At 44.1% G+C, this 27,713-nt stretch overlaps 1 protein-coding gene across 2 annotated transcripts in view; it reads right to left on the bottom strand.

Moving 5' to 3' along the window:
- Positions 1 to 27,713, bottom strand: part of TMTC1 (transmembrane O-mannosyltransferase targeting cadherins 1) — a 147,813-nt gene that overhangs the window by 16,516 nt on the left and 103,584 nt on the right. For both annotated transcript variants that reach the window (XM_064458046.1, XM_064458037.1), the window contains exons 11-13: positions 25,357 to 25,470; positions 9,167 to 9,310; positions 1,566 to 1,674 (exon numbers count right to left, since the gene is read on the bottom strand). In XM_064458046.1, coding sequence (XP_064314116.1) covers positions 1,566 to 1,674; positions 9,167 to 9,310; positions 25,357 to 25,470 — 367 coding nt within the window. The remainder of the gene's footprint in view (positions 1 to 1,565; positions 1,675 to 9,166; positions 9,311 to 25,356; positions 25,471 to 27,713) is intronic.

Raw genomic sequence — 27,713 nt, 5'->3', positions numbered from 1 at the left:
AGAAGGCCTCGGGACTCTATAATGGTTTTATTGCTTGGCTGACCTTACAATCGATGGTTCTAATTAATAATTTCAATTCATATTAAAACCAGGTATTACTGTGGAGGCCTCATTTCCTATACTTGCAGGAGACTCTTCACTGACAAGCTTATTCAAAACATAGTTTCATTCAATGAGGCACTTCTTTCAGTTCGTACATTTCTATGTCCCTGCAGCAGCTGATATTGATAATATTCAAATATTTGAAAGTCACTTAAAAGGGAAAATAAAATAGCACATCTTTCACTAACCCACATATATCATAGGCAAGTTCTGCAGAGCGCCTACATCGTTAGAGAAGCGCAAACCAGAACAAGACCTCTGTTTATAGTTTTGCTGAAATTTATCCACTTCCCTTACAGAGACAAGATTTCACTAACCAGATTAATGGAAAACAGTGAAAGATGATACACTCTTGCTTTGTCTGTATTTGTATTTGGCAACCTTTTAAGAAAGCTTTAGCACCCCGTGCTATGGAACATTTAGATCTGGAACCTGGGGAGAACAAAATCCGTTTTCAAAAGGTTTGCAGAGGTGTGCTGGAGCTGTGCAGTTATGAGGACCTCATCATCCACCCCTGTAGCCCTAGACTGGGGCCACTGTAGCTGCAGTCCATGGGACCAACGCCCAAAGCACAGCATCCCTCATCTGCTGCTGCAGGCATAGAGAAAAGCAGGTCTTGCTGGTCTCGATGTGGGCACCCATGCCTCGTGGCTTCTTCTGAACTTAAGCATTTTGTGCCTCGATTTCCCTTTTCCTCCTGGGGGCAATATTTCACCTCCCAGGGACCTTGTAGAAATAAATTGCCTAACTAGAGCGAGTAGGGAGAGGCTGAGTAATGAGCGTGGGGAACAAGCCCAAGACGAAATGAGTAATCCTGCCTCCAGAGTGCAGCCTGGGCCATGCGCAGTAAATAAGGCCGGGGGGCACATATTGAACAATGAGATTAAATAAAATATCAAACAGCTGCTCATTAAGAGCAACATAAAGCTAGCGAGCCTTCCCACCCCCTGTGCATGATCATCTACCATGGTAATTAAGGGCCCTATTCCAATGTGTGCATGCAAGACGCAGAATTCAGGCTGCAGAGGCCGCCTGGTTTCTGACATTTCCTAGCTTTGGAGTGATTTATTATGAAATCTCAAGGTTATTTACGTGGGCATGTGTGTCTGAGGAGGAACCACTCGCCCATTCTGCTGTCACAACATTCAAGGTGCGATGGATTAAGACCACCATAGACGCAGGGAGCTTCAGGGAGGGTATTTACTCACAACTTCAACAGTGATTTCATTCAGAGCCACATCATGTGGGTATAATTACTCACTGTGAATAAGTTGCCTCCTATCCTGAAAAAGTAATCTCAAAAGCAGCCCGAGAGCTCTCTGCAGACAGCCACAGACCCATGCCTGCCACCACGTGTGCAAGGTGAGGGTGCTTCATTGGGATGCACCGGAGGTGTTGCGGCTGCAGCAGCAGTGCATACACACACATGCAGAAGGCACAAGAGCTCGAGCGATGCTCATTACCTGTTCGGCTAGCAGCGAGGCCAGGCTTGAGTAAGCATCTGCGAACTCCGGGCCGTACTTAATGGAGTCCCGCAGTAAGACTACAGCTTCTTCCTTCTTCCCTTGGGACCTGCAGGACAGGGAAGGAGCAAAGGAGAGAAAAAACATTCCTGTAGGCACACGTTTAGGTCATCCCACTGATTAACTATTTTAAAGAGATGTGAAAGAAACCGCTTGACCTTTTCAACACAGACTAAACAATTCACTTGTGCCTCCTCTCCACAGTGACCATACCCAGCATGTCCTCGGCCCATTGTTGTTTCCATATGTTATTCTCAGGAGCTGGGAGGACATAGGCTGTAATGAATCTGCTGTTTAGTCTGCTATTCTGGTGTCTGTCATACCGAGCACTATGCAATGATCCCAGTGAAGACAGAACACCACCAAAACAGTGCATTCCTCAATCCCACACACTGAAGAGCAAAAAGTATTTTATTTTGGCTATCAGGCAAACAGTATGGGCCACATGCTCTGTCTGCTGAGTTGTAACCACTAGATTTTGTAAACTTATCCAGTCCTACTGCACTCCTCTCAATATTTCTCTTTATGGCAAATACATCAAATTCTGCCCCATTCATCCCATCAGGAGTTAAAGATACAAGAAGGACAAGATAGCAAAAGTGTCTCCAGGCATGAAGTACTGCAGAAGACCCTCCCAGCAATGTCCTTGGGAAGACGCATGCCCTACGGGAAGGGATGCTGTCAGGGTAACACCAGGTTTGCAGTCAGCTTCTGGAGGTCTGGCCCCAGTCATGTCACTGAGGCACTGACTGACCTAGGAACAGGATATTTGCTCTTAGCAGCCCTGCTCTCACATAAGTAGGTTGAGACACCAAAGCATTTGCATTTCCTTAAAAAAAAACACTGTGGAGTCTTTGCATGCTCCCAGACAAAAAATGCTGTTATAGATCTACTTACAGCTTAGTTCAATTAATACTTTGAAATTCAAATATTGCTAAGTTAAATCTGCCTGGGATCTCTAAATAATTCCTTAGCAGGTCGATCATTAGGCTAGAGGAGTCTGTTCTTCAGATCCTAAGGGTTATGAACAGAGATAGTTGCGAGATGGCTACGCTGATTAGCTTGGTTTTTTTCCAGCATTACTCTGCACTTTTTGCCATGGAAAACGGAAATGGTTTCCTGAACAAAAATGTAAGGGTGTTTGTTTATTTGAGCTACAGTTTCTCCAGTATCACTCTGTATTTCTTCCCTTGGAAAAACGAGAAAGTTTCCTGAACGAACACCTAAGGTTGTTTAGCTGGTCTGGAATAACATTTTCCTTGTGTAGGGTGCACAAAGAATATGAATAGCAGAGCTTACAAAAAGAAACAAAGGGCTCTGGGACACAAAAAATATGCGAACACCTTGCTGCTTTGGCCTTACATTTCATCTGAGTGACATGGCCAAGTAACCAGATCTTGTTTATAAGGTGCAAATTTCAGTTGATAATATATGTGGCTTTGCAGATTTTTTCCCTTTCTAGTTGTGTAACTGGAAGAATATTTTGCCTATGCATTAAGCTAAGTAAAACCAGTTGTGCTAGCCTTTTCCTTCTTCCAGTGGTGTTCCATATAAATTACACGAATGAGGCAAAAAACAAATAAAGAACCACTTTTCTCCTACACTAATTAAAGACTAGCTAGCTTGTCAATTTATAAAACTTTTGGATCCCTTGGCTGGAGTTTCATGACACATTTTTATAAATCAAAAACAGATGACTGATTTCTAAAGGTATTGATGTTTGGCAAAAAAACGTAGGAAATGCCAGCTACAGAAATAAAAGGATTAAGTGATCTACTCAGCAGCAGTAAAAGTTCCCATTAACCACAAGCATGCACTCTGAACATGCGGCAGCCCTCTTAATTACACTTTTTTTCAAAGTGGCCTTTCTTTTTTTTCATTTGATCCAAGAACAATGTTTGTCTCCTGAAAGTGGGCGTAGAGAGGGAGAGATTATGGCATCTTTTTATGTGACAGACTGAATTACATTTAAAAAAGCCAATCTAGTAGTTTCTCAGAGGGCTCAGGCCTGCAAGATACCCAGCGCTCTGGCCAAGCACTTAAACGCATACTTAACTTTTATGTACGCAAGTCGAAAATTAATTACTGGCTGAAGTGCTTTCCTGGATCAGGGCCAACACTTTGCAGGATCGAGACCATTGCTTATATAAATCTCCTGCAATGTGGGAGAGCACAGAGCATTGGAAGAACAGTCCGATACACTAATTTACCATAAACCGGGGATCTGGAGCAGAAAAAGCTAGGTAATGTACACCTTTGCTATGACAGAGAGAGGAACAAATTCAAGTGACACAAGGAGTCTTTGATCTCTTAATCCAATTTTTCCCCAAATTACCTTGCCTTACAATGCCCTCTCCTGACACCCTCTTCCACTCGAGCTCCCAGCCTCCCCTCTACAATCAGTGTGCTCAAGCCAAGAGCAAGGAACACCTCTTTCCACCTGGAGCATGTCTTCCATATTTTTGCAAGCGCTCCGCAGTTGGAGACGCATCAGCTTAAACCACCCCGCAGAAGCCTGGCGATGCACAGGGCGGTGTGTGGGCTGTTAGCACTGGCGCAATTTTCATTTGCAACAGAAAGAGTAACCTAGGAATTAGTGCTCTAGAGGACTTTTTAACTTTCAAGATTTGCTTTATTTTGTGAACTTAGTTTGACTGCATTAAAGCCAGAAACTCGACAAGGGCTTCACAACTCTTTTGAACATCTCATCTTGGTTTCACACCATATCCCAAGGGGAGCTTGCAGTGCCTAACTCTGCCTGTCTGAAAGGAAGCCTCTAAGCCTGTTTGATTCAGATAATTTAGACGCGCCCCTTTGCCATTCATCTATACTATGTGGATGATACCAAAGTGGGGGAGGGGGCAATACACTGCAAGGCAGGGCTGCTTTTCAGAGGGACCAGGCCTGATGGGAACGTCACTCACAAAAAACTCAACAAAAGCAAATGCAAGTCCTGTGCCCGCAGTGGGATAACCCCATGCACGAGTACAGTCTGGGGGATGACTGGGGTCCTGGTGGACAACAAGTTGATCGTGGGCCAGCAATGTACCCTACACGGCAAAGAAGGCCAACAGCGGGACGAGAGAAGTGATCCTTCCCCTTTATATAATACTTGTGAGACCACATCTGGAGCAATGCCTGTCCAGAGCTGGGCTCCCGGTGCAAGAAAGGCATGAACTTACTAGAGGATGCCCAACAGAGGGCCACTAAAGAAGATCAGGGCTAGAGCACCCATTGCACTGTGGGGAGGCTGAGTGAGCTGTGTCTGTACAGCCTGGAGAAGAGAAGGCTCAGGGGTGATTTCAGTGCTACCTGCAACTACCTACCGGTCACAGGATACAGAGAAGCCAGAGAGCCAAACTCTTCCGAGGTGCATGGTGACAGGGCAAGAGGCAACAGACGCAAGTAGGAACACAGAAATTTCTGATTAGACGTAAGGAGAAATATTTTTCACCATGAGGGTGGTCAAACACTGGAACAGGTTGCATGAAGAGATTGTGGTATCTCTGTCCTTGGAGGAGTTCAAGATTCAGCTGGACACAGCCCTGAGAAACCTCATCTAATTAGACTTACTCTGAGCAGTGGGCTTGACCAAATGATCTCCAGACCTCCGTTCCAACCTACATTATTCTTTTAATCCACTGTAAATTTGACACTGACAGAATTTGGGATTTTTTTTTATAAACAGGCTACAATGTGTATGTGATACGGACAGATAACTACAGCACTTCATGCATCGCAGAGTATCCTAAACAGACACCATCCAGAAAGCCAGATGCGGTATCACTGAATATTATCGCTCAATTTGCTTCTTTGCATGGAACAGAGGAATGTTTCATTCTCTGAAAGATCTTAAATCTCAGTGCACGTAATATCTATCTGACGTTTTTCAGCATCTTCAGACAGTTACACAAGCCTGTGTCAGCACATTCGCATACATACATATCCAGAAGCCTGTATCGGAGAGGGCAGACCGTCCTCCGTCCTCTGAATAGATGGGTTTGCTAAACTTGGACTAAATCATGGCAACAAATGCACAGGACACCTTGTGCGTTACTCTACATTCAGAAGAGAATCAGTTCTTTGAATAAACTCAGAATTTCAGTGGACATTGTCTCTAAGCATTTCACTTTCCCCTGGAAAATGGAGCCATAACACTCTCAAAGCACGTCAGAGTTATGAGGTTTTTTTTTTCATAAGAAATAGTGCACTGAATATTGGAGTGCTTTAGGTATGGATAGATACAGTACTGCAAATAAGAAGTTCTCTCCCGTTCTTCCTGCAACAGAAAGCCGAGATAAATATTTACTTCGAACATTCATCCTATTTTATTTCTTGTCTCTTTACAAAATATCCTACAGGCTATAAATTTGTGACTTATTCTGAATTATATTTATCTCAGCTTTTCAAGCTCTATCTGAACAAAATTGAATCTATATAGAGGAGTGAAATATTTATATAATGGGAAACTTTGAAACAAAACACAAGAGAGCAATATCAGGCTCTTCTGTGTCACTGATCGTGGACCACGAAAGCGGAGAAAGATTTCGTACTTTTAGGTAGGCCATCTTTTGGGTCTACTTTAACTAAGAAATTTGTTGGCATTGTTTAATTATCTACTCTCCAATATTTATATTAGGCAAGAAAATTATGACATACAACTTTATTTTAGGATATGTAAACAAAACCAGAGGCTTATTCAGCCATTACCCTGCAACGCTTCCTGAGAACATTCATCTTCTGGCACATAGCTGTCTTCATTATGTGCAAACAGAAAACGGAAACATCCTTTTTCATCTAGGACTTGCGCAGAAAAAAAAAGCCCACAACTTTAAAATTCCACCCTGTGGTCCTCAGAACAGATTTTTACTCAAGCTTAAATCACAGGCGATGGATGCTTAAATAAAGAGTTTATTTACAGGGAATGATGAGAGGCATATTCCCACATGGGAGTAGCAAACTCATCCGTCCAAAATCCTGGAGTTGCCTTTTCTCAGCACTCCAGAGGAGGTGAAACCTAATATCCACCATCAGATTTCCATGCTACGAGCAGGGGTGGGTATAAGGAACTCAGCAGAACTCAATTGGGAATTCTCCATGCCAGACAGTTTTGTTACGTGCCTCAGTACGAGTAGTGCTGTTACTGGACATGCCTTAAGTGTTGCAGATCTGGCTCTTCCTGATCTGTACCATGCACTGAAGCCTCTGTAAAGTGGACAGAAAATGCCTTTACGCCTTGACCATTTATCCTCTCTCTGCCATATGTTTAAAAAACAAAACATCCTTCATAATGTCTTACAGCACAGCCAGAAAATAATATCTGCCTGTAATATTGTGCAGATTTTCATTTATTACCTAGATTATACTAGCATTTAGTGTCTGCAGAATACTGCTTGCCCTATATACATATATATGAAATGATAATTTGAAGACCCAGGTAGAAAACATAAATAAAGACAAAGTTGTAGGAAGGGGAAGCTTGAAATCTCTGCCTCGCTCCCGTCTGGTCATCTCACAAGTCACCGCATGCTCCAGCATGGCTGATGATCTCTGCTAAGTTGATGGATGATCCAGAAAAGGGGTTTGGCCTAGTGTTTTAGGGCAAACATTCATATAGAATCTGCCTGCGCAGCATCTGCTTTACATATGTGCTAATCCCTCCACCATGAACCCTACCTATTGTTTAGCGGCGTTTTTTTAAAGCTGAACGGGATGATGAGGACACCCAGTTTCCGTTATAAATAATACTATTGGTGTGTCCAGATGCACTAGGTTGTTTTGGAAGCCTACAAAAAGTCTAGAAAATGGGAGCAAATGGGTGTGGGAAAAGGGCAGGTGAACCTGAGCGCCTTCTTGTAACGCGTTTAACACAAGCATCACACAGCTTTAACATACTGCAATATATGGTTCCACAGAAGGATGCAGAGTACATACAGTCCAACCAGACACATAATATCTTAACTATCACGTTAGGAAAAACTTGACATATTGCACACAAAACAAACAGCAGTTCTAAGAGATTTTCCCACATGCCTCCTCTGTGCTTTTCCAGTGCAACAAATCCAGTTTCTACCCATCTGCTGGGACATAAGAGCCCATCAACAGGCCAGATTTAAGCATTATTGACATGGGATGTCCTGGTGCTGCTTCTGGCTTACATCCTCTTGCATTAATATTCTATATTTTTTTAAAAATCACAGAGAATAATAACTAAGGCAAACATGATGGGTTAAAAGGACAATATGTATTTTTAAACAGCATTGCCACCTAAGATTAATTTCAATCAACCAAATCTAATGAATAATACAAAGACCTTCCACTTCTCTTGTAATAAGACTGTCTTTACCATTTTCCTTTCTTGTGAGTATTTCCACTAAAGCACTCACCTACTTTCTATTTAAGAATTACTCAGCTACCATATTCTAACCGCAAACCATCAGGTTTACTTGTAATATTATTCTGGTAACTTCTCCACTACTGAATGGTCCAGGAATTCAGCAATACACTTAATATCTGTCATATAAACTCACACACAAAGTCACATTTCAGAATCAGAGAGATCAAGTATGTTTTGATGAGACAGTGCCACTTTAAAACCAGCCCAACACTAAAGCCCAATCTGGTCTAAAAGATTTACCAGAGCCTATTGCCAGCAAAATAGGTGCAGTTTATATCAGCAAAAATGTACTTTTACTGCTGTAGTTTACGCAGTTCTGTCAGCAAATAACACGCTATCCTCACAAAAACAAGGGGTTTTATTGCTGATGCAAAATAGTAATGCAGTAATAGAGATACATTTATTTTTTTAATTGCACGCCTAGCAGTTCTTATCATACTGGCCAAGTTTCTTGTGTAGATTTAAGTTCAGTCTTTAGATATGGTTAGTCAAATTAATTTGCATGATTATGATCATCTGCTATTCTCCTTGCTAAAGGCTGACACTCGAAATAACAATGAGGGAAAATATGAGCTGATTAACTTATTTTCTTGCTCAGCAGAGTAACCCTACAGGGATGTAAGCCAGCTTTCCCTCAAATCCATACCCATCCCCTGTGCAACCTTCTGCAGCTCCGAGTATCTCAGAGTTAGGTGTTTATGCCTAAACTATGCATTGAGCTTCCATACAGCTAATGAGGAGAAGTGGGAACTTGCAGAGAGGGATTTGTTGCATCTGTGTTATTTATTTGATCTGTATCAGATACCTGTCTTTGAACAACATGGCTTATTCCCCTGGAAAGGCTTACACCTCTCCGTTGAGATGGAAGCCTCAGGTAACTAGTTGGGCTTAGGCACCTCATTTTTTGATGCCTGATTTGGAACAACTGAATTCCCTCCAACTGAAACACAACTGTAAACAGCATGCGTAGTGATGTGGCAAACAGCATAAGGTCATCCAAACTAAGCCTCACCTTTGTGCTGGTACTCCTGGCCGGCAATAAGAAATAATGCCATTCCTTCACCAGGTGGCAGAAAAAACTACTTTGGTGATGAACGTAGAGAGAATGTGAATTTCCTTGGTGCCAGTTCTGCATTCAACTTACTTGAGTAGGTTGCCGAGATTGAAGAGAGCGCGATTGTGCTGAGGGTTTAACCGAAGGGCCCGTCTGTAGTAGTCCTTTGCCTCCACCACGTCTTTGGTCAATGTCCCCAAGTTGTTGAGAGCGCTTGCGTGACGAGGGTACAGTCTAGAAAAAAAAATAATCAAGTTACAGACACTCATTAATTGACAGATAAAAGCTGAGGTCACTAATGCTGCCACCACTGCTATGTGGCACTCGGTAGAGCGAAGGATGTCAGCTAGGAAACACTATTTTCCCTTCATTTGCTGCAGGTCATGATGGGATCCTGAGGAACCTTTTTCAACTCCCAAAGAGACTGCAAATCAGATCTTCTATAGTTCCTATATGCCTCCAGGACAAACTTTATCCTCCAGAACAGCTTTGAAAGCCTATTTTACCCTCCAAGCAAAGGCAAAGTGACTAAAGCAGCTTGGATGTCTTTATTCAAAATGTTTTTCAAACAAGCAAGAACTGCTTTGTCAAAAATATGTTTCCAATGGAAATATGTTTTGCCATATACAGAAACCAACACAACACTGTTTAAATGGGTCTGTTGTTTTGTTTGTTTGTTTTAAATCAGTTTCCCACAATAAAAGTCGTAATAAAGTGCAAAAGGAAACTTGAAATCAGCTGTTGAGCAATGTTTTCAGGACTGAGCAGAATTATGAAAAAATCTGGAAACAGACTGCTTAACAGTAGGAATTCCCTAAGATTCTAGTTGTATTTTTTTTACTACTTGGTTCGGTTCGGCTTTTAACTGATCTGTTGTTCTTTACACCTACCTGTTTCAGTTATAACACTACATATGGGCCCAGTGCATCTCTGTTAAAATTCTCCATGAATTAAGCAGCACGTCATAGTCCATTCAGCTGCTTAAATTCTCAGACAAACTTGTGCTTCTACATTAGTATTTTGGTTTGTAGGTCTTTCACCAGAAAACTCCAGAGGTGAAAGTGATCCAGGGCAAAATTCAGCACGCAGGACTCTCAGTGTCATAGATGGGTGAAAACTGAGGTTCTTTATGATAAAGAAATAAATCTATGACAGTAGTCCACAGAGGTCCCAGGCAAGCTGGGAGACCAGCTGTGCAAGGAGGTCTGATGCTCTAGTATGAAACAGTGTGCAGGCGCTTGCCCGCTGAACTCCTCCAGATGATCATTTCATTTGTGATAAGGGGGAAGCAGGTTAAGGTGGTCAAGGCTGCGGTTTGAGAAGATCTAGCTGCAAATCCTGCTGCCACTACAGCTTTTCTATTTCAGACCAGGACAAGCCATCTGACATTTCTTTGCCTTAGGTCCCTGTTCATGGGAAACTGATGTGGATAATGACATTAAAAGCAGTTGGCTATGATAGCCCAGGGTACGGCATGAGGAGGGGCATTTAAAGGAAGAAGGGATTAAGACTCTATAATGCAGTCTGACTCTAAAGTTTGCAACTGTTTTTAATCTAAGACTTTTCATGATGGGTTTTTTTTTGCCTGGAGTTTTTCATTATGTCACTTCAGCCCAGGGATTTTCTGTGCTTAAGCATCATGAATAATTTAGGATTTTATACACTGCTGCAACATTTGTATCAGTCACATTTTTTACTCCACTGCACATAAGTGATTCTGGCAGGGTCTTACTTGGGTTGAAGTTGGGAATGCAGGAGGGAACTCCAGGAGGTGTGGGCATGCTCCAGTAACAGACCCAGGATACTTGCTACAACTAAGTAAGAGAAGAGCCCCCAGATCCTTTTTCCACCCAACATCAAGCCTAGTGGACAACAACTGCAAAGCCACATAGTCAAGGAGAGAGCGTCCAAGGATGCAGCCACGTATGTTTTTTAAAACTTTGCCTATCATACTGACAAAGGATAAATGTATTGACCACAACTCACAGTAACTAATGACTGTGGAGTCTATCAACATCCCTCACATACAGATAAGCATCCCGTCTCTCCAAGGTAACCACTTCCCCTGCTGCAAGCTCTCAGGTGCAGCTTACATGTCTCAGGTGTCTGCATTGCCCAGTGGCCGTTCACCCACACTACCTGCACTCCCTGCTCAACTGATTTTTGAAAAGATCCCTATTTGATCTTGTAACAGAGGAGCAAAGAGTAGAAAATCCAAGGCTAGACTGCAGCTGGCACAGAGACAGCATCACTTTCCATCACTGAAGCTACCCAGTGAGCCTGTGCACTTGGGGATGTGAGAGGCTGCCTGTGCTTAGAGAAGCATCAACAAAGGACAAGACGGTGATGAGGGAATAGTGTTGAGTCTTGACCCTGGCCCTAAAATCCACTGGTCATCAAGGATAAGCCTTCCCAGCTGCAGGAGGCTGGAAGAAGCGCTTTCTACAGCACCAGCAGGGGAACGATGGGAAGGACCAACCTTGCTTGCTCTTCAGCACTTGGGACGCAGCTCTGTGTGATACCTTGACCAGGATCTTGGGCAAAGACTGTCCTATCTACTTTAGGGTAAATGACTGAGGGCTCAGCCTTGTTTCCCATTTCTTCCATGGGATTTTGGCATTTGTTTGGACCAGAAAAAGTTTGGAGGTTATAGTTGTGAGGCTTTTTTCCCAGTTGGCTATGATAAAAGCCATGCACTACTTCGGTCAGTACTCACACATAAAACCAGCTCTAATATCTGACATGAAGTCGCTTGAGTTATGAGTGGGTAAAAGTATTTCAGACAATTCTTGGGAAAGTCAGAAACAGATTAACATTTTACAGCCCTAAACCTGATGGCTTTGCTCTCAAACTTTCAGAAATTAATTCTGTTCTTGGCCTCTAGTGCTCCCATGACATTTTAGGCCCAGGAGATTTGCTTGCACCAATTTGGAGAGGAATGAAAACTCAAGATTAAAAAAGAGACTGATTTCACCTTTAAATTGCACAGTTCTGACCAGCAGCTCCATAAATACACTTCTGAGCTCAGCACTAAAACCTTTTGACAGCAAATCACAGGATGCAAGCACGTCTCCCATGTATCCTGAGCTCTGTTTCTTGTGTTTTACATTTATTCATTACATCTCATTGCCCTTTCCAAGAAATGTAAGTGAAAAAACAGAACCTCAGCTAGCACAAATTGTCAGCCTAAACCCGCTTAGCATCTGGCCTGAAGAACTTCCGACATTTGCAATTTTACATTTCTGAACAAACATTAAGAAAAAAAATCTGAGCACAGGTTGATAAGGCAGTGTCATTGGGCTTTGCCATTATGGTCCAGTTCTTTATGCTTTTATTTGCAATATTACTTCATTATGGCAGTAGAGCCAGTTAACTGAGTTCGGCCCAGAGCATAACCAAGCCCTAAGAGAGCATCACCTCTAATAAAATAACCAGAGCCAGAGCCTGAGCCCATGAGCATCCATGCTGTTATACTGTTAACATGATCCCAAATCATTTTACACCACCGTCAAATGTTTCCAGGAGTGGTCCAGGGTCTGGTCCCAAAAGCTAGCCTGGGCTCAGCCACTGTCTCTCGGCGGATACAAACACTTACTGAATGCTTGCAGGTCAATTTATGCCAGTTGGCCTCAGGGCTAGAGGTTGGAGCCCAGGTCCTTTTTAATTTATTAATATGGATGACGAGTAAAGGACTAATGACCTTACTCAAACTACCCTCTGTTCACGCACACCCACTGCTGTTAATAACAGCTTCCTGAGGATAAAACCAGAGGAGAACAAAGTCTCATGGCTGAATTTACAGAGCATCATAGAACATGACCACAGATTATTAATTAAAGCAATGTTTACTTAAGAACCCTAAAAATGTTTCTGCAAAACTTGCAGATACACCATTTGCAAACTGGTTTACTTTTTGCTGTATGTGATCTATTATTTAATGAATGGTGGCACACATATCTTTTTTTTTTTTTCCATTTTTGTGTTATTGGGAGGTTTTCAAGAATTTTGTGCTGTTTTTCAAGACTTTTGGAATTGGTCACAATGATTCCCAACGTCTACCTTGCTTATTTTGACCATAAGCTCTCTGATGCAAAGATTGTCTCTTCCCCACACGTATTTATTTCTTGGAAGGGTTAGAAACACATTATCAGGACAAGGAGGTCTCCAGTTAACCTGAAGTCTCTTCATGTCACAATAATGATAATACTCAGAAGCCAGACCTTGGTTTACAAATAGCCAGGATACTCGGAGATGCAAGGAATGGGTGTTGGAACATATATACCTTGTTTTGCAACTTCTTTTAAGAAGCAAAGCTTTCTATCTGGACACACACAGAGCTGTATTTTCCTTGCCACTGCCATTGATAATGGTAACAGTCTGCAGGCAATATCCGTCTTGCTATGCATCTGATTAGGTAGAAATTCCTCTAGGCTTCACCTAATCAAATGCAAGTGCTGCATTATTTATGAAAGAAAGCTGAATTTCATTAAACTTATTCTACAAGAAGCAGTTCATGTAAAAAAATCAGTTTCTCCTTTCTTTTAAAAATCAGAACAATTTTCTTTAAAAACCTATATTCACAGGTAATTATAATAGAAGTCTTGAAATGGCAAAATTACTTTAAAAAAAAGGAAACCAACCCGTAAAAGTATATTTTAAATCAGACTGGGATTTCATTTCTAAAGAGAAGACAAGTGGGATGTTTCCTTGTTGCAGAATGAACAATTCAAATGATTCCTCCAGTGCTGTATCTGCAATTGTCAGAATAATTTTAAGCAGCTTTCCCTTTAACTATTACAGGTATACACTGCACAAGAACTCCTGTTAGCAATTATCCCCACTTCTTTTAGGCTAGCAAATTTCTCTCTAATACCACTGCACAAAAGCCTTATTGACTTGCACAGTCAACACATTCCCAGTTTCACAAGAAGATACCAGGCAGAAAACATACACTGTCATCAAATTGCTGATGACCATTTATTTTGCTTTTTAATTTAATGCTGCTGTTACCTGAAACATTAGTTAAAAAAAAGAATTGAGGGGTTTTATTTGGCAACTTACTGATCTACAAGACAATTCCAGAAAAAAAAAAAAAGAGAAAGGGAGGGAATTTGTTGTCATGGCTACAAACCTATAATCCATCAAGAATTTTAATTCTTTTAATTCAGATTGAGGGAGACCACTTAAACAACTGGCAAGCTCTGCTCGCAGTACTGCCTTTAAACAGCCCTTGGGCTGTTGACGGAGGTATTGGGAGGTGGGGGGCAAAAGGCATTAGCATAAGAACTCCCCACTTGCTCTTAAGAGTGTTATGTGGCTTTTGCACAGCCATCACTGTGCAGGGGCAGAGAGCAAAAGGGGATGGGGCCAGGCTAATGCGCAGTTAGTCTGTGAAACTACCAGGAACAGCACAGAAAAGGGTGTGGTGCCAGCTTTCAGGGGTCTGGGCAGCCCCCCACAGCCACCACCTGACACAAGGGGTTACTGAAAGCAGTCCAGAGCCACCTCTCAGAGCTGGGACAGCCATGAGATGTCACACAGCAGGGTGACTCTCCCTGATGCCCCAGCCCAGTGCCCAGCCCCTCACCACCCTCCAAGCACTGACGATAAAGGCTTTTGAAAGCATGTTCCCAGTGACTTAAAACATGAGACCTCAAAGCCATTATGAAAGCTGTAAGCAACACTGGCCATCATTAACCTAACAGCCATGCCATGGCAGCAGCAGCAGAAATTAAAAACCTGCCAGCATCATCCTGCACAATATTCGAAGGAGCTCCAAGCGTATTCATTTCAGCTAGAGAGAAAAGTCAGCAACTGATTCAGCTGGGGAGATCTAGCATGCCTGGTTTTTGTTAACGCATCTTTTGATTAAAGAATGCGATTAAACTTAGCACTTGCAGGGAACGCTCCACCTTTGAAGCAGCTGTGATTAATTACCGCTGTGGCACTACCATGAGAAAACATGTTGTGTTACCTCTCTCTTAGTAACAAGAGAAGAAGGTCTGAAGAGCCCTGGGATAGACCTCCTCTCACCAGTCCTCTGTACTTCAGGGCACTTCTCTGCCACTCACTCTCAGCTCTCCTGCTGCCTGCACAACCCTTCTGCAATGCTCAGCATCCATGAGGCTCACTTCAGCCAGAGTAAGCGCACAGAGTCAGGTCTTAACTACCCGAGCCCAATTACTTGCTGGCAGCATGGCAACTTGTTTTTGAGGCGTGTTTTGCCCCATTCCAACACATACTGTAATATTTTATTGGCATCATTTTGCCAACAAAAGTAAGAATGTTACGTGAATAAGGTTTCATTTGTGCCAAATTTTTATACTGTCCATTTTATATTTACTCCAGTATAGTATTTCAAGCCAATTTTCCAATTTTAATATTACATCACACTAATTTTCATGTATTTTCCTAAGTTCTCAATAAAGTTTATGTCAACTTGAATTAAACTTTACTTGATGTAATTCTGAGACCAGTCACCCTACAGGGAAAAGTCTTGCGCTGGCAACAACTCAGGCCATGGCTGCACGATAGTATGGCACCTTGTTCCGAGAGCTGCTCTACATGATGCACAGACGTGTAGGTCACGGAGCCAGATCCTATGTCTTTCTCAAAAACACCTTCAATTTGCAGCATTTGAATCCCTTTTACAGAGGATGATCCTGCAATATTAAGCAGCAGCTGGTTTTCCCTTGAAGAGTTTTAGTAGTTGCATCAATATTTCCTCAAAGGTAGCACTCTTCAGCTTGACAGAAGGCTTGCGGCAGGCTGGGATTTTTTGTATTTTTTTTTTTTTTACGGAAATCTCGTTGAAAGTCAGGCAAGTGAGAGATCTAACGCTTTTAGGTTCCTTTGAAAGCCTCAGGCATAATCTTCTTCAGGGAAAGCATGACAAAGCAGCCAGACTCCCGGCTGTATGCAGCACAGCCCACTGCTGAGTATTAAATCATGCCCTTTTCCATGTACTCAGCTATGAGGTGGTCTGGCTCAGTGCTTGACACAACGCTAGGAATAAGGCAGGGAGGCATCCCACCCCAGCACAGCGCCAGGGGCTCTCAGAGCATCTCCAAGTGGTTCTACGGGTCTCATTAGGGTCCTCGCTGGTGTTACATGGACCATCTCAGGTCCTGAAGGAAGTCCTGCTCAAGAAGTCAGAGGAGGGGGTGTCTGATCACCAGTGCCTATGGCTATTTCAAAACCCGTCCAGGGTGTCCTTCCCCTGCTGCTGCTGAACAGTGGTGGAGGCCTCTGCAGATGCCTTGGGTACCCCAATCCACCTCAAATGTCTTCTAGCTTCTAGTGGATAGAAGTCACCCACATTTTGGCACCGAGCACCTACAATGTGGACACTGAGAGACAGTGCTCACCTCTGCCCACATGGTCTAAGACAAGTCTGTCTCTCAGGGTCTCCATGGCACATCACTAAAATGACAATAATAAAACTTCCCTTCCCCACACTGCTGCCTCTCCACCCACAGCACAAGCCCTCTGCAGTGATGACAACCTCCAGCTACGGTCAGTGGCCAGCACAGCAGGATCTTGATCTCAGCTGGGACCTCCAGATGCCAATTTGGTAAAAATAGTAAGTCTTGAATCACAGCCAGGGATGGGTGGAAGGAAGAAGGGTCCTGGCTGTATGGCTTCTCCCCTCACCCGGCAGCCCAGCCGGCAGGAACAGCAGCCCACGGGAGCCCTGCCACTGGCACACCCTTTTACCAGGGTAGGTATCCAAGGCTGATGGGCTGAGCACAGGGGACGGCAGCCGTGCTGTACCCTAATATCATGGGGAACCTCTCCAGGACAGACACATGCAAAAAACCAGAAGTTCAACAGATTTAATCTGTAAATTGACAAAACCCCCATGAATTCTTTGAGCCTGGCATCCATTAAGAAAAAAAGAAAACTTATCCAGAAGGATGCCATTTAAAAACCAAACTTGTTACACATTAAACAATACTACGATTTACGAATTTTCATAACATTTTCAAACTTGGGCAGGGATATCAGCTTAAGAGTTGGACTTGAGGAGAAAAAAGGATTTTAAGTCAATGTCACAGCTAAATATAAATAAATAAAACCTTTCCTGCTAAACTCCCATGTTCCCTGCAATGCTGAAGCAACATGAGGTTATCAAACTGGGCTGCCTGCTTATGCTCTCACATAAAGAATTTACGCAGCATCCATGTAGGTCCTGAAAATTCCAGGAACCGCTCAAGCCCAGCAAAGGACTAATAATCCATGACACGCCTGACTTACAGACCACACGAACAGTACAGGCACCTCTGTAGAGCCCACAGAAACTAGAGGGACACCACAGCAAACAGGAGACCATCAGGTGAGATTTTCAACCTGTTACATGAGGGGGTGAAATAATGACATATCTCTCGCCTAAGCAGATGGGCTAAAATCATGCCTGTCATCTCCCAGGGTTCGCAGGTGCTAGAGGAAGCTGTACAGCCCCATACTGCCACCCGTGATCACGGCTGTCTCTGAGATGTCTGGGGGCTGCTTCAGTCTCCAGTGTAAATCAGAGCAGCCTCATTCCAGCACTGCCCAAATTGCTCAAAGGGGCCATTCAAATGCCTGGGCATAAGCAGAGCACCTCAACTACCCCTGCCAAGCCTCCACAGAAAGTCTCAAGGTTATCCTTGTCAGACAGCGCACTGGGAACCAATTTTTCTGCTGCCCCTTGGTAAAGACCAGAAAAGGTAAGTCTCTGATAATTTACCACAACAATAATTGGTGCTACATGGTCATTCTTTGAGAAAAAATGGCCACAAAAAGTTTTCATAAAGACAGGGAAGGCAGACTAGGGGAAAAGAAATGTCTATGGAAACAACAAATAATTAACCCTTGGATCTGAGGTTCTCATTAGCCAAAAGTAAAAAGTATACTCGAACATCTGCAAAATACAACTGTAATTTTCTCTCTGCATGGCCCATGTAAAAAATGAAATAGATCTCTTGTCCCAGTTAAACAATAGCTTTGCAGCTTCATGAGGGAAGCATTTTCCATTCCCTGGATTTTTAGCATCAGTCCCCAATATATAAGTAGTCAGAGCAATGACACAGTGGCTGAGGAAAGCTATAGAGCAGTTATTCTAATAGCTACCAGGGCTCTTCTCCAGGAAGATGTGTTTGAAAAGGCAGCAAGTCCCTGAAGGACAGTGTAGAAGGACCTGCACCCATGACAGAAACCATGGTCTAGGAAAGGACCCTGCCTGTAAATACCAGTCTCCAGGGGTGAGTTATACACACATCTGTGCATCCCAGCAGAGACACCCAGATTCCATCGCTGTCAATGCAGTTACGCTGCACACCTACTGCCTTTGCGTCAGGGCTCATGCTTACACTTACAACAGTTTGGTTTTGAGTAAATAAAATCCTATGCCTTGCTTGATTGGTATTTGGTCCATAAAAAGCAGAAAAAACTGAGCAGAGGTGGAGTACACCCCAAAACAGGCAGGGATTAGTGCTTTATAGAGAACAGGTTCAAGAATAAATTACACTGGCTGAAGTAATTTGGCCATCATCCCATTCACTGTGTTGTAAAGGCCATTAAGTCTCTGATTCAAATTATCAGGCAGCCTTTTCAGCCACCAATTACTATTAAATCACTCAGCAATTTTGTCTAGCTTCAGGACGGCCACCACATACGTACACGAGAGCACCAATTACCCCAAAAGGCTATTGTCAAAGGGTGATTCAGAAGAACACCGCACAAAGATGTTTCCGACAGCTTGGGCATGATCTGCCTCAAGTCTGTAACACCCACTAACACAGGGTATTATGTGAAGTCTCTATGAAGACATTTCATCAAATGCCTAACCAGAGGGCTTGCTCCAAGGGCCTGACCTAAGTAACATTAAGTGTCAGAAGGGCACTCACAGTTTCAGGAGCAAATGCAGCCCTGGCAGTCACAGCAAAGCAGCGCTGCACGTTTTTGACTCACTGTAAAAACAGGCTAACAAATGGTGCTGGTATTTTAATTCTTTCCAGAAATAAATCACAGATGGTATCCAAGGCCACCTGCAGTCCACGCTGAGAGGCATTTTCAAGGCACACACACAGACACACACACAGATAAAGGGCTGTATGAACACAATTTTTTTACTGCACGGAGAGTGCAATTTAACCAAATTTAAACAACCCCAGATACTGTTGATTTAAGATATATAAAACCCCAGTGGGTAGGTGTGTAGGAAAACTTAGCAAGAAACCTGAGTCTCACTTACAGCATTAGGGCTTTATTTCTAAAGTGGAGTGAGGAGAAAGAGCAGCCTTGCTTGCTCCTTTTCTACCCATTCCAGTGATGTTATGAACCAATTTTATTCCCCCAGAGAGGGATATTGATATGGCACCCACACTACTTCCTCTGCCATCTAGCCTGTGTTTGAGTACCAAGTCTACACAAGCATGATCTCTTGATGCTTCTTAATGCCACAAACCAGTGTTCCCAGTTTCCATGCTGTGAGCAATACCCTAAGCTGTACTATTCGCAAACTCTGCAGAAGCCAGACCACACATGTTGCAGCATCAAGTGTTTTCGTACTGGTTTGTCTGGCTCCTGACCCGTACTCTCCTCCTTCTCAAGGCTGAGCACCAGGGCAGCTCCAAGAGCCGCAAAGAAAGGCAGCCTGGGGGTTCCTGCTTGCTGCCCAGAGGCTCCCTTCTCTGGAAGATGCCACAAGAGAGAATGGAGGTTTCTGCACTGCAGGTTGGTCCCCTTCCCGTGCTGTTCAGTCAGCAGTGCTTAGGAGGGAAAGACCAAGGTGAGCTTGTGGCTATAAACCTGTTGCTGCACACGTACACACACAGAGGCACACGGCAGACGTGTGCACTCTCATGTACACGCACCAGCGCATTTATGTACACAGACTCTCAGTATAAGAGATATGGTGGATACTTCCTGCAGGACTCTATACTATCAGGTATTAAACCGATGGTATGAATCAGACTTGCTCATGCCTCCCTTGGGAAAGAGCAGCACCCCAGAGAGCAGCTCCAGGTTGCCCTGGGCTGGCCTGATGCTTGCAGGGACAGCCTCAGTCTCTTTCCTCCCAGCTGCCTCCCTCTGAGCACCGCAGACTTACTGTCCGTATTTCTTTCTTGCCAGTACTTTTCTTTTTTCACTCCCCCAAGCCCAGTCCATTTCTGTGACTTTCATCTGGCAAAAATCAGTTATAAAGAAATAATTCAGTTCCAATTTGACCAGTTTGTATCATTTGATGCTCACAGCATCTGCCTTTACACGAAGATAACTCTCCCCTACTATTAACTTAAACACAATACTCTCCTGACATTTTTCAATTAAGGGCAAATCTGTATGTTTTTACGTCCAAAAGTGCAAACATGAAGTTTTAGATGTTGACCTTTTGATGGACACAGAAATGTAGCTCGAACAGCACAGAATTATTATTAGCACATTTATTCCCACAACTCCAGCAAGAAATCCAGCAACCTTCTTCAGTCCCACCTGCCGATGTTCACATAGATCTGCCATCCATGGGAAGCACAGCCCTGACAACAAACATGGAGATAGATTAAGACAGAGCTGCTTTGGGAATTAAGATTTTGGATGAGTGCAACTGTAGCAGGGAAGGTGAATTCCCTTCCCGCCCCACCCCCACCTCCCACCCCCCCCACCACCCCCTGTCTCCATTGTTAAAAGGGTTATTAAAGACATAACAAATGTTCCTCAAACGGGTTTTAAGGCTCTGCTGTTTTTCTCTCTCTGCATGTCAGCCCATATGTGTTCCTGAGGAGCAATAAAACAGTCTCAACAGCAATGTCAAGCAAACAAGGCTGGGGAGAAGCCGGACAAAATCTTGTTTACTATCAAAGGCAAAAAATGTCTTCATTAGCACATTGGAGTTGTTCTTCATGTTTGCGTGAGGTTGCATGACCTCATATTCTCACTCACAAACACAGGAGTGGCGAGACAACTTTCGTTTCAGGTAAGACCAGCACTGTTTGATCTCCAGCAGCAGGGGGTCTCCAAAATTCCTAGCGATAGCTACAAATCTGCAGCAAAAGCAGCAGTAAGAATGTTAAAGCCAGCTTCCAGAGTAGCCATGGTCAACTCGCATCTCAGACGGAGTACTTCTGGCCTTCATTTTTTGCAGGAAAAAACCCAAACGTTTTGGGTTTTGGTTACCCAAACCAAACAAGTATCTCCTGGGATCAGGCAAACCAGCGAAGCAGTTTAAAATCCAGCAGTGCGGTTTTTCTTGTTTTACCAAAGGTAAACTGAAGGGTTTATACTGCCACAATTGCAGAATGACAGCTGTTCATCAGGTCTGCTTTACAGGTAACTCCTCCTGCATCTTCAAAGGGCTCTGCTTCCATTCACCTTTTAGGAACCCAATGTACAGGAGAAGCTTTTCCTATGTACACAGAACTTCTTTTTCCTTTTCACTCTTCCCCTTTCCAAATCAAATGTTGTTCTCCATTTTTGCATTTCATTTCAGTTTTCACTTCCCCTGTTCTTGGGCAGCATGATTAGATTGCACTGATTACCTAGGCCTACATCACGGTGTTTTGTAACTGGCCTTTGGGCTGAGGTGAGAAATTAGTTTTTTGATGGGCCACCTGCAATGACATCAACAGGTGGCTGACAGGATTGATTGCCCAGTTTCCCTTCAAAACCTGCCCTGCAGTTTCATTGTCAGAGAAAACACATTCTTCTCCTCCACCATTTATCTACCATGAAGTTAACAGAGATACACCAATACGTGTCGGCAGAGGATCCTGCCTGCCTTTGAGCGCAGGAATGGGGGCAGGTGATTGAAGCACCAGGGATCAACTTTCCTAGGATTTCGTCGCAACTGCTATTATTTCACTGCATAACCTGTGTGCACTTCATCATCCTTTCCCACAGCTACAGCTACAACATCACCTGCCTACTTCACAGGAGCAATGGGTTGCTTCGTTAAATAGCTACATGGCAACCGACACTTCTGGCAGAGAAGCAGCGCGTGGAAACGCATCGTTACGTTGGCGGAATGGTAATTGCGAGCGGTTCAAGCAGCTGAGTGCAGACTGACAAGATCGCTTTTGTTTAGCAAACAGTTAAACTCATTCACCGGAGATCAAGCAGACCTACATTGTAATTTGGCACAAGCTTTAGAAGTGAGCTGGAATGATGGATGAGCGAGCCATCACCTACGTGCCTCAGATGGAGCCAGTGTGAGGCGATGCTGCTTTCCCTCTCCTACCTCCCAGGAGCTCCTGGGTGGCAGTGGCAGCAGTCCATGTCCTTATTGACTTTATTTCCTTATTAATTCCCTTATTGATCTGCCCACTGTGCACTAGACAGATACAATATTTTTATCTCCTGTACTTCTGATAGTGCTGCAGTTGGATTGCAAAGCCTCTTGAGTAGCTTGTGTTTTCTGTAATCTGGGGGGCGTGGACCCACCTGGAGAGCAGAAACCTGGTGAGGGGTGCCTGGGGGAAATCAGGGAAGCCTGTTGTGTTACCACCTGAGCTGCTAGTCTGCCTGCTCCCTGAAGAGGAAATTCATGGAGCGAGCTGTGCTTCAGCCTCCCAGTAGTTCTTCCGTTTTCAGGTCAGGCCAGTGGCCAAAAATACCCTGAGCCATCAAAATCCGGTCAGGATATTACAGCTACTACTTCCCTCTCTCTAATTGTAGAGTATTTGGTCTACAAACAGAGCAGCAATTGCAAAGCTGGAATCTGTGAGGATGGGTGAATAGCTTGGACGTGAAATCTGTTCTTATCTGTGATACCCATCTAGGGTCTCGCACCATAGCCACCAACACGTTGCCTGTCCACATCCATCACCTTGTTCACTGCTTCAACACAGTCACCATGCGTAGGCATCTAGCAGAGGCTGCAAGGCCTACATACAACCTCCAGGCATTTCAGAAGGGGTATCTCTGAGGCGAAAACATGGAATATAATTCTCCACAGGAGAACACACTACACTTTTTACTTACATGGCTTTATTGCTTATTACACAGGTCCCAAATAATTTCCCTGTAACAGAAGTGGGAAGAAGGGGTAAAAATAAGGAAAGCATAAGTGCAGAGATACAAGGTGGTGGGACCAAATAATGCAGCTACCCAGTGATGGAGCCAGCAGGAGACTCCCAAATCCTGGTCTGCACTGCTGGGTCAGATAGCAAACATGCAATGTGGGGAGAGGAACTAGCTTTTCAAAAGTGCCAAATTAATCCTGAAATTACTGAAGCAAGTGCACTAGCACCAGTGCCACTGAGACACCAAGCACCTAGAGAAGAGTACGGTTGATTCTGTCTGGCTCTGAGCCCCAGCAAGGCTTCAGATGTTCTATAAACAATACCATAAGCACAGACTGTGCTATGTAATAAAGTTGAGGAAATGTTTGCAGTCAGTTCTCAAAACAGACTCTTTCATAACTGAGATACTGCAGAGCAGAAGACTGCATTATAATTACAATAAATGGGTGCTGCTGAGTTAGAGAAGAGCAAAATCTTTTGTCAGCAAATCCCATTTACACAAGAAGAGGCAATGTCAGTATGAGCAGTTATGTTACTCTGTGCACTAGCACGTTCACTGCAGGCCTTGGATAATTTTTGGTAGTCCCTCTTCTTTTTAACTTGCATTGGGCTTTTCTGCTAAGTTGAAGAAAGTTCAGAGACTAGCTACAGGAACAACTGGAGGACTGCAGAGGTTTGCATAACACTGAAAACCGCAGCAGCCACATCGGTGGGTTGTATCAAGGAGCAGGTTAAGGGAGGAGTTGATCACTCTATGGAAAACAGACTTTTGGTAATGGGATCTTCAGTGCACCATTCAAAGGTGTAAACAAATCCAATGACTGGAAGCTGACGTTAAACAAACCAGACTAAAAATAAAGGAGGACATTTTCAACAGCCAAGGTAATTAACCTTCAGTACAATTTATTGATGGTTGTGCTGGATTTTCCATTCCTGGAAACATTAAAAAATAGGATGGAGGTTTTTCTAAATGACTTCCTAAATGACCAGCACAGTAAAACAGAACAGCATGCTGCTAAAAAAAGCTAAAAATCACCTTCACCCAGGTTCAGGCTCTCCTCGGTGACAATGAACTCCTGTCCTCCCAGCTTAACCTGGGTGGGTTATGAGCCCTTGGAGGGACATTGGTATAACCCTGTCAGCTGGCCTGAAGGAAAAATTACAGATGTAGTTTCTGGAGTTCCCTGCCACACCATGTGTCAGGAAAGAACACTTCTTGCACCTCCTGATGCGCCCTATGGAGCTGAGCTCTGCCCTTGCTGACCATGAGAGGCACTCCTCTACATCGTCTGTCCTTCCCACATATGCTTTTATTCCTAAAGTCATTATCTGCAGCCTCCATGTTTGCTTTCCCTTGCCACCACCCCCGCCTTTTTCCTGCACTCATTCCCATGAGGGGCTTGTCCCTTCTCCCAAGCCCCCAGAACCAAAGGGGAGAGGTTTTGGGAACTGGGGTGACCCACGTTCTGCACTGAGCACTGCCTGGGCAGCAGTAAGCAGCCAAGGCCCTGGCTGAACTGCGCTAACAGCACTGGCAGAAGCGGCAGGTGGAGGGATGCTGCTCGCAGGGAGCGACCCCATCCACACATCGTTGGGAGGGTCCTTCAGAGATACCACAGATGTCGCCCCATATTACAGCCCCACCCCGGGCCCAGATTTACCATGCATCTATGGGCAAGGCAATTCACCCTCCTGCTTCAGCTTTTCCCTGTACAGAACCACAGTAATGATTATTTACCCTATTACTGCACAGGAGAATTTTCAGGATCAATTAGTTTAGTGTTCATGCAAAGCTCTGTGGACAGAAGCCTCAATACAAGTAGTAAGTACTATTATTATTACTGCACTTCAGATGGCTACAGTGCCGGCATTTTCCAGGCATGCACCATTAACAATTTACTAAGATAAATGGCCCAGGAACCTGAAAATGCATTTATGACAACTACCTCCTGCTTACCAGCACACATTCAGCTGAGTAAATGACACCTCATTGCTCAACGTGTAGCTATGGTAACATTTCTATCTCATATATTGAAGCGTGCACACATGCGCACACACACGCACACACACGTGTGGAGCCGGAGGGAAGCCAGGCTACCTCATTTAATGACACGCAAACACCCGAGTCAGGGAACTTTCCCAGTCTCCAAAAGCCAAGCTTCCCCCGGGGGCCAGGGGGTGAAGAGCAGCCAATTCACCCCATGCCTGGCGGGGAAGGGCTGGGCTAACGGCAGGCTGCACCACACACCAGGAGCCCCACCGGGCCCTCAAGGGACTTACTTGAGAGCAGTTTTGTAGTGGTAGATTGCCTCAATGTTACGGCCCTGGTCTTTCAGAAAATTGGCGTAGTTGTAGTGCACCTTGGCGTTGTGGGGCAGGGTCTTCACTCCTGAGCTGCGAAGAGGAACAGAAGCAAGACAGTGTTAGCAGCCAGCTTACCCCACGTTCCCTGAGGTGTACCTTCTTCTCATGGTCCCTTTTTCTGAAAGGCTTGCTTGGATTTTGAGTGTCTTGTCCCCTCCTGTGCGGTCATGCCAACATAACTTATGTTATAACCCCAAGCTTGCTCCATGCACTGGCACACCACATGCCCCAGGTAGACATAAATATACAGCAGCAATTCAACTCGTCCTGGCCACTGGCATTGCAGGCACCTCTAGCACCAACACTGCAACATTCCCTGTGGCCAGATGCTGTAGTATTTCAAGATCTGAATTATTAAATTGAAAGACCCTAAAAAGACTAATATTTGCAGGGGAAAGTATGTAGCACTTTCTACAATATAGCCATAACAGACTCCCTGCTTAAACTTAAGTGTCGTGAAGCGCCTTATGAAAATCTTTATTTAAATCTGTCAGCTGGAGGTACCAGAAAGAAGGTGCTTTTTCCATACGCATCAGCCACTAGAGGGGACGCATAGCATACTCTGAGTACCCAGCCAGCACGCACGCACTGCTTAGCACTGAGCAGAGTGTGGCCAGGGGGTGAGGGCTAATGGGACTCTCACCCTTAGCTGGCAAGCTGTATGCTCTCACGTTATAACATACGCGGCTACACAGCCACCCCATTCCTCCCCTTCATCTCCCCTGCCACTTAGGGTGGACTCAACATTTGGAATTAATAATGAGGGCACAAAGACAAAAGGAGAAGAACAAGCATATGCTTATTTACTTAACTGAGAGCACAAAGAGCAAGGTATACCTTGTACAGCTAGAGGAAATGCCATTTCAAGGTTAAAGAGAGAAAGAAATCACAGGAGCACGTACACCACAGGAACATTTCCCCTGCAAGAATCCAGAGAAGTCGGTATTCCGTTTAACAGGGGAATCCTTTGCAGCACATAAATAGGGACTCTCTAAGGTGATGGGAAATAAGGATGGATTAATCTGTTCATGTAAAAGGAGACAAAGTGCTGTTTCTTGCTCACAAGCAGATCCCTGACAGCTGCTATCTTTCCTCCCCCCATCATCTGTGACCCTCCTACCTCAGGTAGGAAAAGCAGGGATTAGGAATTTCCCAAGTCGGCTTGCCTTGCCTTGCCTGTCTCACCTGTTCAACTTTGCTGGGCAAGGAAGTTGACCATGATGAGACAGGGTCGCACACAGCCCCTACAGTGGGGTGCACACCCTCTCCTGTGGGGAGAATGCGCCCACAACGGCAGAAATCCTTTGTCAGGGATTTCATTGTAAAATGGTGCCGGAGAATTGTAGCGGTGAATCTGATATCGTTTTGGTTATCTGCAGCCAGTGGTAACAAGCATCACTAATGCCTACTTGTGAGAGCTTCCAAAGCTTCGCCCACGGCTGCCTTACAGAGTTCAGCACAACACAGCCACGGTTTGCCTACTGAAATTAAAAATACACCTTGCATTTGACTTCCTAATCATCAGGTATTTCCAAATTACTTACTGGGAGCGCTACAGGAATAAGACATTTTGTGACTAATCGCTGAATTAAATCAGTTAATTGATGCTATTCTTAAGAGAATGATTTTCTATATTAGTTTTCACAAAGATATACTGCACCAGCAGCAAGTAATGTGTGACTGCTATGGCTGTGTTAATTTCCATTGGCCTTGGGAGCTATTAACTACACACTTACAACCTCTGGGCATTAGTGGAATATTAATTCTTATACAGAGAGGGTTTCATTACATCAGCGCCAGCGTTACAGGCAGAGACGTGGACAGGCACTCAAAAATGCTGCTATCTCAGAGCTATGTGCAATGAGTTGCTGGCTCTGCTACAGCCCCTGCTGAAACAGAGCAAACTGAGTTAATGGTGAGGAGTACATTACATATGCACAAGTACTTCAGTTCTAATGAGATACCGTTTTAACAGCAAGATGCATACGTTTAAATATTTTAATTCTGGACTGTTTCCCTTTAAGTAGAATTCATTATTAATCCTGCTGGTCCTATTTATTAAAATGTCACTAATAAAGCTTCTTTCATCTGCATGCTTCTGCTGGGGTGGGTGACACAGGAAAGACAGAAATCTGTTTGGGTTCTTACGATGCTCTCTTCTGCATCACACCACTCGCACTCCCTGACCTATTTATTCTCCTTGCACGGGCGGGGAAGGGGGGGGGGTTTCATTTTGCAAATGCACATAGAAATGACTGAGGCTGCTTGGAGTC

The sequence above is a fragment of the Phalacrocorax carbo genome, chromosome 1 (assembly GCF_963921805.1).
Source record: "Phalacrocorax carbo chromosome 1, bPhaCar2.1, whole genome shotgun sequence".
In the NCBI taxonomy this organism is placed as follows: Eukaryota; Metazoa; Chordata; class Aves; order Suliformes; family Phalacrocoracidae; genus Phalacrocorax; species Phalacrocorax carbo.
The sequence above is the reverse complement of the archived record's forward strand: the minus strand, read 5'-3'. Positions and strand labels throughout refer to the sequence as shown.